Source organism: Myotis lucifugus, unplaced genomic scaffold (assembly GCF_000147115.1).
Source record: "Myotis lucifugus unplaced genomic scaffold, Myoluc2.0 scaffold_304, whole genome shotgun sequence".
NCBI lineage: Eukaryota > Metazoa > Chordata > Mammalia > Chiroptera > Vespertilionidae > Myotis > Myotis lucifugus.
In genome coordinates this window covers 898,884-914,645 of record NW_005871352.1, presented here as the reverse complement: position 1 = coordinate 914,645, position 15,762 = coordinate 898,884, and the positions used below count along the sequence as shown (strand labels likewise).

Here is a 15,762-nt window from a genome sequence, read left to right as displayed (position 1 = left end):
GCCTGCCAAAGTACCAGGAATTTAATAGCTGCTAAGTAAATGCAATCTATATATATAAAAGCCTAAGCGACCATCCGACTGTTTGACCGGTAGCTGTGATGCGCAATGACCACCTGGGGGCAGACACTCAACGCAGGAGCTGCCAAGCTGCGGTGACTTGGCAGCAGTGGTTCTTGGGTGACACACCCAGAACCAGAGAGGAGGGAGCCTGATTCTGGGGTCGGGGGATGTCGGAGAGCTGGTTTTGGCCCGATCCCCGCAGGCCAGGCCGAGGGACCCCACTTGTGCACAAATCTGTGCACCGGGCCTCTAATTATTAAATAAGAAAGTACCAATGACAAAAGTTAATGATCTTTGAAGTTAAAAGATAAAGGTTTGAAATCTACCACTTAACAGTTGTGTGATCTGAGCAGAGAGAGATAAAGCCTCCACTTTTTCCATTTGTGAAATGGGTTTGGGGAAGATTTTATGAGATAACATGCCTAAAAGTTTAGCACAGTAAAGTACATAGGAAACACTGGATAATAAATAACTATTTACTTCCAAACACTTTGTATATAACACTGTTACTAATTTTAATCATGTCGGTATCTACTTCTGTTTTCCCAGAAAAGTTCTTTGAGGCCAAGATTTCATTTATTCATTCATGATTACATTCCAAGAACAGTGCCTAGCATGCCACCCAAAAAATATCTTTAATGAGCCTGCCAAACTCATAGCCATTTTGAAAAATTAGCACATGTATGGTCTTCCACTCACTCCTCAACAAAGATTTGTGCTGTAAATTCACTTACTTCACAGGGGCTCGAGCATAAACCTGAAGCCAGTCAGGAATTTCTGCAGTATGATATGGATTTGCAGGTACCAGAAGGGACTGATTTCTTTCAGTTTGCTGTGGCTGGTATGTGACAGGAGGAGGTTGATCATACCGAGGTACACTAAGAAGAAAGAATTGACATTCATTAAGATAAAGGCCCTAAATTTAAACAATTATAAAAAACAAATAATATTTAAGTGTTGTTTTTTTAATGTTTTTATTGATTTCAGAGAGAGGAAGGGAGAGGGAGAGAGAGATAGAAACATCAATGATGAGAGAGAATCATCGATTGGATGCCTCCTGCATACTCCCTCCTACTGGGGATCGAGCCTGCAACGGAGGCATGTGCCCTGACTGGGAATCAAACCGTGACCTCCTGATTCATGGGCCAATGCTCAACCACTGAGCCACACCAACGAGGCTTTAAGACTATTTTAATGAGCCTCCTGTCCAAACTCAGTTCCTTCTACCACCTAAAAAACAATAAAGTTTACAAAGTATAATTAATATGTTTTTCTCAGCAACTCTGTGGACAATTATTTTTTATCATATTATAGGGGAATTAAAATCTATCTTCTCTTAGAAACTACTAGGTCACTGACAATGGATATAAACTAAGGTAAATCTTTACATATTTTTAGAAATTTCTTCTGGCTTGTATTCAGTCTTTTCAAGGTTAACTTCAAAGGCTATAAAAAATTAGAGTTATAACCTTTATACAGAGGCTTAAAACTAGAATCATAAATTCCAGTAGTTAGTAGTAATTAGCTGTAAATTTATGTTGGGAAGGTTGACAGTTTGTCTCAAAATGATAATGGCCTTTCTTTCTTCATCATTTAGGCTGAAAAGGAGGTTTAGAATGTGTAGTACAGTAGGAATGCTTGAAATATTCACATTAACTGTAATATTTCCTTTCTGTATTTGCCACCTTAAGAGAGTATTATGGGAGTTAGATAGAACCTATTTTAAATCAGAATTAAACACACACACACACACACACACACACACACAACCACCACCATGCTTTTTATTAATTCTAATGGCCTCTATATATTGGGGGCCGGGAGAGAATAGCAACACAGGGCAGAGACTGTTATATAGAAAAATGCTAAGGAGAGCACTGACCCAAAGAGTGAGTTCTGATAGGTCAAAATGATCTATTCCAGTCTTGGACAAAACTGGAAGGGCCTGCCTCCCAACATTAGGATTTAAGTGTAGCCTGGCCACTGTGGCTCAGTGTTTTGAGCATCAACCCATGAACCAAGAGGTCACCAGTTCAATTCCCAGTCAGGGCACATGCCCGGGTTGTGGGCTTAATCCCCAGTAGTAGACAGATCAGTGTTCCTATCTCTTTATCTCTCTCTCCTCCTCTCTCTCTAAAATCAATAAAAGCATATTTAAAAAAAGATTTACATGTATATCAGAAAAGGTCATTGCAATACTAAACTGGGGTTAAAATAAGTGTTAGATTTAGACTGTGTGTTTAACAATGTAAAAATCAATGTGCAAATGGCACTGAATCGTATCTTCAATTCTTCTTTCATAACTCGGTGCAACTGGAAAATGGGGAAAAACTAAGGCTTTGATGTCAGCTATGTCTAGAGCAGCGGTTCTCAACCTGTGGGTCGCGACCCCTTTGGCGGTCGAACGACCCTTTCACAGGGGTCGCCTAAGACCATCCTGCATATCAGATTTACCTTACGATTCATAACAGTAGCAACATTACAGTTATGAAGTAGCAACGAAAATAATTTTATGGTTGGGTCACAACATGAGGAACTGTATTTAAAGGGCCAGAAGGTTGAGAACCACTGGTCTAGAGGATTTGGCCATTTAGAAATTGTATGAATGAAAGCAAAACTGCTTTACTTCTCTTAACTTCAGCCTCCTTATTTATAAAACGAAATAAATCCATACCAAAGATGACTGTTCTCAGGATTAAGTGACCTAATATAAGAGTTCTGTATAAGGATTAGCGTAATATAGACAATCAAATAGCTATTAATACTACCTACCTTTGTAAGCTTAATGAAGGTGTTTATTCTCTCCTATTCAATGTCTAGAGTTGCTGAGAAAAGCATATTATGAAAATGCTTTGTAAACTATAAAAATTCTGTAATAATGTAAGTTTAACGATGAACAGAAAGTTCAATATACTCTCAAATCTAGTTATCTGAACCACAAAGTCCTCTGCTACCTGGTAAAAATGTAACCATATTTTTTTTCCATCACTCATTCAACCAAGAGCTGCTACATTCCCCTTCGTGCCCATCTCTGAGTTGGGTGCTGGGGACGCAGTAGGAATAAGTGGGACTCATCCTTGCCTTTGGGTGGGTGGCTCTGAAATACTTCTATGTGATAGGCCTGAAAATGGAGGCCAGGGAGGCATAAGCTTGTCTGAGATGGTACAGAGAGTAGGCAAAGGGAGCCAGAGCCCAACACAGGCAGAGCATTTGGTTTGGTTCTTCTGAAGAGATGACAACTTCAGTTGTTCAATAAACAATGACAGAGTGCTACTAAGTGGAAAAAACTGCTGTTCAAATATGAATTAGTAAATCTAAATATGTATGTAAAATGATTAAAACAATACAATGATAAAGCTTAGTTTTCTAGGTGATATTAAAATGTATTTTCAGGAATTTAATGATTCTAAAAAATGCAAATGTTTGCTATAACTGGAGATCTGTATTACGCTATATACTAAACAACATCTATTAACATGCTGATGATATTCTAGACATTTTGAATCTTATGGTTCAGTTCTTGAACGTTCAAATGTAATTAATTGGGCCCTGGTCGGTGTGGCTCAGTAGGTTGGAGTGTCATCCTAGACACCCAAAGGTGGTGGGTTCGATTTCCAGTCAGGGCACATAACCAGGTTGTGGGTTCGATCCCCCCACCAATCAATGTTTCTCTCTCCCTCCCTTCTTCTAAGATCTTTTTTTTAAAAATGTAGTTAATCAGGAATATTTGTAAATTCATTACTAAACTAATACTATCTTTTTTATGTACTTTGAAATCCAGTGTGTATTTTATATTTAAAGCATATCTCAATTTGGATTAATCACATTTCAATGCTCAATAGCAGTATGTGACAACTGGCTACAGTAGTAAGAGGGCTAGAAATCTGGTATTAAGAAAGATAGGCAATGTTGCCCTGACCGGTTTGGCTCAGTGGATAGAGCGTCGGCCTGTGGACTGAAGAGTCCCCGGTTCGATTCCCATCAAGGGGCATGTACCTTGGTTGCGGGCACATCCCCAGTAGGGGGTGGGCAGGAGGCAGCTGATCGATGTTTCTCTCTCATCGATGTTTCTAACTCTCTGTCCCTCTCCTTTCCTCTCTGTAAAAATCAATAAAATATATTTAAAAAAAAAAAAAAGATAGGCAATGTTTTATGCGGTTCCAATTTTCACTTTCCTGCCAGGTAAGAGTAAAAAAAAGAACATAACATGTCTGAAATCGAATAAAAACAGCAAGATGTTACAATCCAAAAGTATACTTTGAAACATTAGGAGGTGGGTCTGTATTATTTATAGGAATTTAAATGTTAAGAGACAGATGTTTTACTTACTTTAATTTCTAGGTATCGACAGCAAAAACATTCTAACATATTAAAGTAGAATCTGATCATAAGAATACTGATCCTGTTTTTGAGGTTCTTTAATGAGAAATACTTTTTTAAATTATAAAGTCATTCATTAGTTTTAAAAAAAAAAAAGTCCAGAGAAAGGTATCATCCCATATAATAAAAGCCTAATATGCAAATTGTACCCTCGACCAGGAGTTCAACTGGGAGTTCGACCAGGGAGCGGGCTGGCTTGCCAACCTTCCACGTTCTCACCCCCTAGCTGGCTCCGCCCCCAATAGGCCCTCACACCTCTATCGTGGTCAGGACCAGCCAGGCCAACCTCCCATGTCTCCTCCCCCCAGCCAACCCAGCCCAATCAGCCCTGATTGGGGCAGGCCGGCCGGACCCCACCCATGTACAAATTTGTGCAAGAATTCCACCAGGCCTCTAGTAAACTTCGAAAAATAAAGCTTTCAAACATCAAACTTCAGGATACTGTTCTCTTTGATGAAAATATCTCAAAATCTAACATTAGACAATCTCAAAACAAAAAGTTAAAAATAAACTCAATACCTAGGAGCACAGGGATGCCTATATTGAGCCTTCTTATTTGTGTGATCCACATAATAGGTTCCAAATTCTGATGACTCAACTCGCTCCCATCCTGGAGGAAGTCCTTCTCGCTCAAGAGGATGGCTCCAATGAGTTGTATTTGTGTTATGATCTATATAATATTTTCTCCCTCTCATTGTCCAGTCCACAGACCAACCAGGAGGAAGGGGTAAATCTTCAGAACTATGGTTGGTTAAATTTCCTAAAGATGTAGCAGCAACTCTCCCAATACCTGAGAAGAAAGAGAAAAAGAGAAGAAATAGGATAATTATTCAAAGCTAAAAGATGCTATTTGATGAATGTAGGTAAAATTCTTCTGTTAAAATTAATAATTTTATTACTATAAATAAAATTCTTCATAAAACTAGCCAGTATTACTATTATTTAATTACAAAACCAGGGAGAAGTAGTCTCCTTCTTTGAAATTGGGTGATTTTAGTTGATGCTTCCATCACCAGGCCATACAAACTTTTAACTACTAACAAAGCTACTTAAGTAGGTATACTGCTAAAGGAAAAGTGAAGAAAAAAAATTTCACCTCATTCAAGATTTTAGATTTGACATTTCATCTAAAATAGTAAAATGAACTTTTAAAACTATTCCCAGTTTATAATTTTTAAAAAATAATCTGGCTGTGCCCCAGAATTACTAAGTAAGTTTATCAAGGTAGCAGGATATAAGGTCAACCTACAAAAATCAATTAAATACCTATATACTAACAATAATTGGAAACATTTAACTACTTATACCATTTATAATAGCTCTAAAAAATCAAACATTTACATATTAACCAAGCAAAACACATACAGGATCTGTATGCTGAAAACTACAAACACTGATGAAAAAATGAAAGTGGTACTACCATGTTAATGGATTGGAAGACTCAAAATATTTAAGGTGTCCATTTTTCTTGAAATGATCTTTAGGTTTAGGTAATTATAATCAAATTCTAGCAGGAGTTTTTGTAGATATAGACAGATATAGACAAGCATACTCTAAAATGTACATAAAAAAGCAAAAGAAGTGGAGAAACCAAAACAATTTTTAAAAAATATATTTTATTGTTTTTTGTTCATCAGTTTATAATGGTCTTTACTATCCATAAATGAGTGAGATCATGTGGTATTTTTCTTTCATTGACTGGCTTATTTCACTTGGCATAATGCTCTCCAGTTCCATCCATGCTGTTGCAAATGGTAAGAATTCCTTCTTTTTTACAGCAGCATAGTATTCCATTGTGTAGATGTACCACAGTTTTCTAATCTACTCATCTGCTGATGGGCACTTAGGCTGTTTCCAAATCTTAGCTATGGTAAATTGTGCTGGTATGAACTGTGCTGGATGCATATATCCTTTCTGATTGGTGTTTCTGGTTTCTTGGGATACATTCCTAGAAGTGGGATCACTGGGTCAAATGGGAGTTCCATTTTTCACTTTTTGAGGAAACTCCATACTGTCTTCCATAGTGGCTGCACCAGTCTGCATTCTCACCAGCAGTGCACGAGTGTTCCCTTTTCTCAGCATCCTCGCCAGCACTTGTCGTTTGTTGATTTGTTGATGATAGCCATTTAGACAGGTGTGAGATGATACCTCATTGTTGTTTTGATTTGCATCTCTCGGATGATTAGTGACTTTGAGCATGTTTTCATATGTCTCTTGGCTTTCGGAATGTCCTCTTTTGAAAAGTGTTTATTTAGGTCCTTTGCCCATTGTTTGTTTGATTGGATTGTTTATCTTCCTTTTGTTAAGTTGTATAAGTTCCCTATAAATGTTGGAGATTAAACCCTTATCGGTGATAACATTGGCAAATATGTTCTCCCATTCAGGGGGCTTTCTTGTTGTTTTGTTGATGGTTTCTTTTGCTGTGCAGAAGCCTTTTATTTTGATGTAGTCCCATTTGTTTATTTTTAGTTTCCAATGCCCTAGGAGCAGTATCAGTGAAGAAATTGCTTCAGCATATGTCTGAGATTTTGTTGCCTTTGGATTCCTCTAGTATTTTTATGGTTTCCCGTCTTACATTTAAGTCCTTTATCCATTTTGAGTTTATTTTTGTGTATAGTGTATGTTGGTGGTCTAGTTTCATTTTTTTGCATGTATCTGTCCAATTTTCCCAACACCATTTATTGAAGAGACTATCTTGACTCCATTGTATGTTCTTGCCTCATTTGTCAAATATTAATTGAGCATATTGGTTCGGGTCAATTTCTGGGTTCTCTATTCTATTCCATTGATCTATATATCTGTTCTTGTGCCAGTACCAGGCAGTTTTGAGAACAGTGGCTTTGTAATACAGCTTGATATCTGGTATTGAGATCCCACCTACTTTGTTCTTTCTCAGGATCACTGCAGCTATTTGGGGTCTTTTTTTAATTCCAGATGAATTTTTGGAGAGTTTGTTCTAGGTCTGTGAAATATGCTGTTGGTATTTTAATGGGAAGTGCGTTGAATTTATAGATTGCTTTGGGTAGTATGGACATTTTAATGATGTTGATTCTACCAATCCATGAACATGGTATGTTCTTCCATCTGTTTATGTCTTCCTCTATCACTTTTTTCAACGTCCTGTACTTTTCTGAGTAGAGGTCTTTTACCTCTTTAGTTAAGTTTATTCCTAGGTATCTTAATTTTTTTGGTGCGATGGTAAATGGGATTGCTTTTTTAGTCTCTTTCTGTAAGTTCACTATTGGTCCATAGAAATGCCATAGATTTCTTGGCGTTAATTTTGTATCCTGCTACATTGCCGAATTCATCTAGTAGTTTTTTGATGGAGTCTCTAGGGATAATATCATGTCATCTGCGAATAAGGACAGTTTTACTTCTTCTTTTCTAATTTGGATGCCTTTTATTTCTTCTTCTTGTCTAATTGCAATGGCTAATACTTCCAGGACTATGTCGAACAGGAGTGGTGAGAGTGGGCATCCCTGTCTTGTTCCTGTTCTTAAGGGAAATGGTTGTAGTTTTTGCCCAGTGAGTATGATGTTGGCTGTGGGTTTGTCATATATGGCTTTTATTATGTTGAGGTATGATCCTTCTATTTCCACCCTGCTGAGAGTTTTTATCAAAAATGGGTGTTGGATTTTGTCAAATGCTTTTTCTGCATCAATTGATATGACTATGTGGTTTTTTTCTCTCAATTTGTTTATGTAATGTATCACGTTTATTGATTTTCGGATACTGTACCATCCTTGGATCCCTGGGATAAATCCTACTTGGTCATGGTGTATGATCTTTCTGATGTACTGCTGGATCCGATTTGCTAAGATTTTGTTGAGGATTTTGGCATCTATGTTCATGAGGGATAATGGCCTGTAATTCTCTTTCATTGTGTTGTCTTTAGCTGGTTTTGGTATTAGGGTGATGCTGGCTTCATAGAATGAGCTTGGAAGTGTTCCTTCCTCTTGAATTTTTTGGAATAGTCTGAGGAGGATAGGTTTTAGTTCTTCCTTGAATGTTTGGTAAAACTCTCCTGTGAAGCCGTCTGGCCCTGGGCTTTTGTTTGCTGGAAGCTTTTTGATGACTGCTTCAATTTCTTCCATAGTTATTGGCCTATTGAGATTTTTAGATTCTTCCTGACCCAAAACAATTTTTAAAAGAAAGAATAAAGATGGAGGACTCGCCCTAACTGGTTTGGCTCAGTGGATAGAGTGTCGGCCTGAGGACTCAAGGGTCCCAGGTTCGATTCCAGTCAAGGGCATGTACCTTGGTTGTGGGCACATTCCCAGTAGGGGGTGTGCAGGAGGCAGCTGATCGATGTTTCTCTCTCATCGATGTTTCTAACTTTCTATCCCTCTCCCTTCCTCTCTGTAAAAAATCAATAAAATATATATATAAAAAAAGATGGAGGACTCATGGTATCTGATTTTAAGACTTACTATAAAGATATAGTAATCAAAACAGTGTGGTATTATCAAAAAGGCAACCAGATCAATGAAACAGAGAATCCAGAAAAACATCTACATATACATGGTCAATTAATTTTTGACAAGGGTGAAAAATTGAGAAAGAATAGCTTTATCAACAAATGATGTTGGAACAACTGGACATCCATATGCAAAAAAATTAATCACAACCTATACCACCTAATATAAAAATGAACTCAAGATGGATCATATAGCTGATGTAAAACATAAAACTATAAAATTTTATAGAAAAAGTAGGATAGCCCTGGCTGGTTTGGCTCAATGGATAGAGCATCAGCCTGCGGACTGAAGGGTCCCGAGTTTGAGTCCAGTCAAGGGCACATGCCTGGGTTGTGGGCTTGATCCCCAGTAGGGAGCATGCAGGAGGCAACCAATCAATGATTCTCTCTCATCATTGATGTTTCTATCTCTCTCCCTCTCCCTTCTTCTCTGAAATATATATATATATATATATATATATATATATATATATATATATATGAGAAAAGAAAAAGGATACATTTTTGAAACCTTTTGTTCCCTGAATTCATAAAGATACTAAAATACAAACTCACTGGTTACACCTTTGGAAGTGGCCAGGGTACCAATTCACTATTCTGAAAAAACAGTCAATAAAAGGAAAGCTTTAACATTTATCCAGTCTTATATGAACAGCAGCCAAGTAATTGATAAGGAAAAGTTCTTCATTATAGAATTCCAACTGATAGAGAAGAAATGATAGAATTGGAGTATCACAAATTTGTAACACCTAATGAAATATTGGATCTAGTGAATGATAATTAATGGCTGCCAAATTATTAGGTAAAAGGCTGAAGGATATCTTTATAATGGATGAGTGGGGCTGACATCTAATCCCATGATCAATTTTAACATCGAAGAGAAATCAGTCATTGTATGTCTCTGGAACTGATGCAACAGACTGTACACAATACCACCTATAAAGTATTCTGGCAAAAAGGAAAATGCAAGAAAAAACAACAACAAAACAATCACTCTCAGTACCATCTGGGAAGAAAAGGCTACATTCTTAAAGCAGATGGTGATTGTAGAACAGCACAAAGTCTTTGATGAAACTGACCTTGGCTTCTGTCAATCTGCAACTGAAGGTTTATTTAATAAGCGTAGCTTATGCAATTTCAATACTTAAAGAGAAAATATTTAAACAGAAAAGAAATAAGTCAATAAACTAAACATACTCACATAAGTAATAACTTTGAAATCACATTGCGTAAGCATGTAATGGCTCTATACTTTCTTATACTTCCATCATTAAATATGTATTACTAGCCACAACCAAGGATAGCAATCCCATATAATAAAAGCCCAGCAACCGAAAGGCACAACGACCAAAACAACTAGTCGACCAGTCACTGTGACACACACTGACCCCAGGGGGCAGGTGCTCAACCCAGGAGCTGCCCCCTGGTGGTCAGTGTGCTACCACAGTGGGAGCTCCACTCAGCTGACCTGGATGAGAACCTCAGGCCGATGGTCAGCACCGCTGCCACGCAAAGCTGACCCTGGAGGCTGGGGGGCAGGTTCGTGGCTCCCGCTGAACTGAGGCCTATTCCACTGCCTCTCAGTGCTATTGTCCCTGAGCCCAGCCCCAACCAGGTCCCCTGGAGAGGCGAGTGCTCTGGCTCCACTGAAGATGCCGGACCATGGAGCAGCCGCTCAGAGGGTGGGTCCACAGCCGCTGGGCTGACCGGGATGAGCGGTGCTCCCACAGCAACCACGCCCCTACCCCAACAGTGCACGATTGCCGTGCACCGGACCTCTAGTTTTGAAATAAAAAAATACACACACAAGGTGGGACAAGAGTAGGTTTATAGTGGTTCATATGGAAAATAATACAATAATTAATAAATACTAACACAAGAATAAACTGTTTTGCATACTCACAACTGTAAACCTACTTTTGCCCCACCTTGTATATACATAAACACATACTCAATTCAATGTACTCAGAGTTATTTATAAGAACCATAACATTTGACCTGACAGAGGTCCAGCTGGAAATGTACAAATTTATAAATACAGCATTATTAAGAACAAAAACTATTAGTTATTAAAAACTGTACAGGCTTACAGAGTATTAAAGTTTGTGACAATTTTATTCCTCTCCTTAGAAAATCCAAAGTTCCATATACTGAACTTGCCAAAATCCAGAAATACATGTACTTTTGCATTTAAACATTATGTACCAAACACTAGATTTAAAACATAATAAACTTGAAATTCATAGAGGAAATACAAAGGGCTCTCTGTAAAAATCTAATTTCCAGGAACTAAACCTTGGCAATTTGATAAGGAGCCATGAAGTTCACAAAGTTCCACATAGGTTCATCAGCTTTTTAAATGTCATGTTAGGAGAGATATCTACAAATAATTGTTTTGGTTTCATGACACACCTCACCTGTACATTTTGAAAGTGCCATATACACTAAATTTTTTTCAAACTATTATTTGGGATAATTTTATAAAACCTATTGAGAGGTAGAGAGACTGAGATCTAGCAACTGGAGCAGCATCGCCAAGCCTTGTGGGGTGTGCCTGAGTGAGGAAGCCTGCAAACAGGTAGATGCCTTCAGGTAAAATCTTTCCCAGGAGGCCAAGGAATTCCTCTACAGATTCTTGCCATAGTTCATACACGTGAATCAGCTCTTGCAAGAAGACTCCCTCAACGTGGCTGTCCTGACCTCTCTCCAAGCTGCACTGGACATCCCTATTCCAGACCCCTGACCCAAAGATGATGAGATGGAAACATATAAGCAGGAGAAGAAAGAAGTCCCTAAGTGTGGCTTTCTCCCTGGGAATGAGAAGCTCTTGGCCCTGCTTGCCCTGGTTAAGCCAGAAATCTGGACTCTCAAAGAAAAATGTATTCTGGTGATCATGTAGATCCAGCACCTGATCCCCAAGATTGAGGATGGAAATGACTTTGGGGTATCAATCCAGAAGAAGGTGCTGGAGAGGGTGAATGCAGTCAAGACCAAAGTAGAAGCCTTCCAGACAACCATTTCCAAGTACTTCTCAGAACACGGGGATGCTGTGGCCAAGGCCTCTAAGGAGACCCATGTAATGCATTACCGGGCCTGGTGCACGAGCGAGATGAGGTGGCCTATGGGGAGCTCAGGGACATGGTCCTGGACCTAAGAGCCTTCTATGCTGAGCTTTATCATATCATTAGCAGCAACCTAGAGAAAACTGTCAACCCAAAGGGTGAAGAGAAGCCATCTAAGTACTGAGCCCCAGGCTAGAAGGGAAATAAATTATCAAAACTTTGTGGAGAAAAAAAAAGCCTATTGAGAAATAAATGTATAGTACAAAAAGATTGGAAACAACTGATCTAAAACATAAAGCATTACTAATAATAAATATGTATAGGAGACTAAAAAAAGAAAAAGGCTATAGCAAGCTTTAATACACCAGATCTCCACTCTAAGTTCAGCCAGAAAGTTGAAACTTTAGTAACAAACATGTCAAATCTGGAAAAAGGGTATGAACGCTAACAATTTTGAGTGTCTGTTCTGTCCCTAGTCATTTCCATCTGTACTATTTCATACTCAAAACAGTTCGAATGAGGTAATAGAATCACTACCAATTTACAGAGTTTGAGGAAACCAAGTTTCAAGTAAGTTATTTTACCAAAGGCCACACAGATGGTATAAGGTCAAATGACAGTATTACCAACCATGTAATATTAGCAACAAAAGATCATTTGTAATTCTTCAAAGAAAAATATGACTGCTACTAATAAAAGGCAAACCATCAATTTTGAATTCAATCAGTGGAAAATGAGAATCTTGTTTCTGACCTATGAGGAAAAAATAGTTTTTTACTGTCTCCCCTGCCCCACTCTTTCTCAAACAAACCAATCAACCAAAAAATTAAAAAAAATAGTTTTTCATAATTTCAATTGGCCCCAGAAGAATGAGTGGCATTCATAATCCTCAAAATAACTTCTATTTGCAGGAACTAATCGCACACCTTCCATTTATATAAAATAAAGCATTCATAAGCTAAATACAGGGGTGGGCTAATGGGTATGGAAAAAGGTAGGTTATGATTATTATAATAGCTTTGTGTTTCATGTACTCACAACTATAAACCTACTTTCACTTACCCTGTACATGAATTCCCAAAGACACAGAAAAAAGAATTATTTTGTTTCTCTTCCAAGCTTTCACTAGATATGTCTCTAAGAACTTAATCTCATGTAACCAGGCAAATATCTATGAGATGTGTCCTTATAGAAAAAGCTCAAAATTTCTAGTTTCCTAATTTTATAACAGCTACAGAGAAGAAAATGGAATCTGGAACTCTAATGGAGGTCTATAAGCTCCAGGTTAATAAATACTAAACATTATAGCCCATGTTATAATCAAAATGTTTATAAAAAGATCTAAGAGTTGAAACAAGCCAACTACTTCCTCTGCAAAATAATTACAAATAAATTTGTGTCCCTAAAGATTATTAACCCCTCCTCAAAGATGATTCTGGTTCACTACATATTTATGCATATCCTGGAATACATAGAAAGTCCAGTGGGTTTTTTTTGTAAAGCCTGACACTTTCCATTTTGATTCTTATAACTTGATGTCTTCAAAAATATATTTTAAAGTTTGTTACTTAAAACTGTATAAAACTAAATTATTTAAGTGCAGAACAAACGAATTCAATCTGCCTTTAGTATTCTAACTAAAGACTTCCTGTTAATAGGATTCCTTCCTTTGGCACATACAATAAGTGTCTGACTGATATGTTGGCCAAATGGCTAAAGGTCAAATTTCACAGCTAAACGTAGAACTTACTAGATCCTAAAACCCTTTAGGATATTATACAACTTGCTTTCATACTTCTGCTAAATACAATAAAATGAAGTTAATCACTGAGATAGGTGTTCTGGGAAGTCTAAATAACAACTGGCTGGAATTACTACTCTCTTTAACTCACTACAAAACTATTTCCTTCCATACATTTTTTTATGCTTATTACATTGGTAACAGCAATCAAACTGTAAAGCTTGTGAAAATAAATGTCTGTATCACATCCTTACCCTCCTACCAACATACTTTCTCCTTTCAATTCATTCAAATTCCTTGAACTCTCTCCAGTATAAATCTTGAAAATATAGTAAGTTTCAAATCTTTTCTAGATGATTTCATGAAACTTCCATTTATTGTCTCAAATTTCTTTCCTTCTGGAAAAGACAGACTTTTCTGTTTCATTAATAATTGGTAATTAATCCTTTCCTGCCACTTAAGATACTCCCTCAAAGTAGTTTTTTCTAAAGAACATTAAATCTTATTGCTCACATATAAATTAATCTTGTTAAATTAAAGCTCTCAAGTATGTATAACTTCTGCAATAAATGCAAATCTTTTTAAAAATAACATTCTTTAATTTGAAAAAGTATATAATTAACTTACACTTTTTAAATTTCAAAATCATTTTTTTGTGTTAATCTTCACCAGAGGATATGTATTTTTTTTACATTGATTTTTTTTTTTTAGAGAGAGTAGAAGGAAGGGGGGAGGAGAGAGAGAGAGAGAGAAAACAAAAACATTGAGAGTCACATCAACTGGTTGCCTCCTACATGCCCCAACCAGTCGGCTGGACCAAACCTGCAACCCAGGTATGTGCCCTTGACTGGGAATAGAACCCTGACGGTCCTTTTGTGTGCGTGGGCAGAGGCTCTAACAACTGAGCCACACTGGCAGGGCTAGTTTCAAAATCTTGATTGGAAAAAAAATTTTTAATTGAATTTATTGGGTGCTACTGGTTAACAAAATTACACAGGTTTCAGGTGCACAATTTCATATCATCTGTACACTCTTACTGTGTGTTCACCACCCCAAGTAAAGTCTCCTTCCATTACCATTTATCGCCCCTCTACCCTCCCCACAATCCCCCCTCCCCTGCAATCCCTACACTATTGTCCGTTTGTGAGTATTTCTCTCAATCCCTCCAGTCCCTACCTCCACCCCCACCCCACTCCCCAGCCTGCTCTCTGTCTATGGGTCTGTTTCTATTTTGCTTGATAGTTTACTTTGTTCATTAGATTCCACATAAGTGAAATCATATGGTACTTTTCTTCCTCTGACTGGCTTATTTCACTTAGCATAATGCTCTTAAGGTCTGGAAAATTATTTTAAAGTTTGTCATTAGACTTATAAAAACTGTCAGACTGCTTCTGAGAAGATCAGTAGAAATTTATTTCTTAAAGTATTTTCTCAATGATATTTTGCAAGTAAGAATTTTTTAAAAAAGATTTTAACTTGGTATTATTAATTCTTCATACTTACATTCAGGCAGAAAAGTGTTATGACTATTAGTGATTTTTTGTAATATATATATACATGGGAAAGGTAAGTGTGAAGAACAACAATCTGTATTAATGGTAAATAGAATGTTATAAGCTATTATTCGTGCTGTTAGCTACCAAAACTGTCTTAAGACTCCAGACTTGAAGTCTCTGGATTAATTCACTCACTCAACCATTTATTTCTGAAGTTCCTCCTATACAGTCAGGTGCAATGCTAATGAGTCCTATGTGACTATTCATTCTTTCCCTCATCCTTATAATCGCATTAGTGGCCGAATACCATCAATGAAGATGTGTTCCACTTCTCCCCTTTCCAAATGTCCCTAGCTTAGGTCAGGTCCTCATTAACATTTAAAATATTAACTACCAGGTTTTTTTTTATTCATTCATCTACTGATGGACACTTGTACTGTTTCCAGATCTTAAGCTATTATAAATAATGTTGCTATGAACATAGGGGTGCATATATTCTTTCTCATTGGTGTTTCAGGCTTCTGAGGATATATTCCTAGAAGTGGG

The 15,762-nt window shown here is 37.4% G+C and overlaps 1 protein-coding gene and 1 pseudogene across 8 annotated transcripts in view; one reads left to right on the top strand and one right to left on the bottom strand.

Annotated features, from left to right (window-relative positions):
- The window catches only part of SAV1 (salvador family WW domain containing protein 1), a 32,167-nt gene that overhangs the window by 8,140 nt on the left and 8,265 nt on the right, over positions 1 to 15,762 (bottom strand). For 7 of the 8 annotated variants that reach the window (XM_023763862.1, XM_023763859.1, XM_023763860.1 and 4 more), the window contains 2 exons: positions 4,960 to 5,230; positions 795 to 938 (listed from right to left, as the gene is read on the bottom strand). In XM_023763862.1, the coding sequence (XP_023619630.1) occupies positions 795 to 938; positions 4,960 to 5,230 (415 nt within the window). The remainder of the gene's footprint in view (positions 1 to 794; positions 939 to 4,959; positions 5,231 to 15,762) is intronic. The other variant, XM_023763863.1, reaches the window with a different exon arrangement.
- LOC102438754 lies at positions 10,570 to 12,163 on the top strand (annotated as a pseudogene).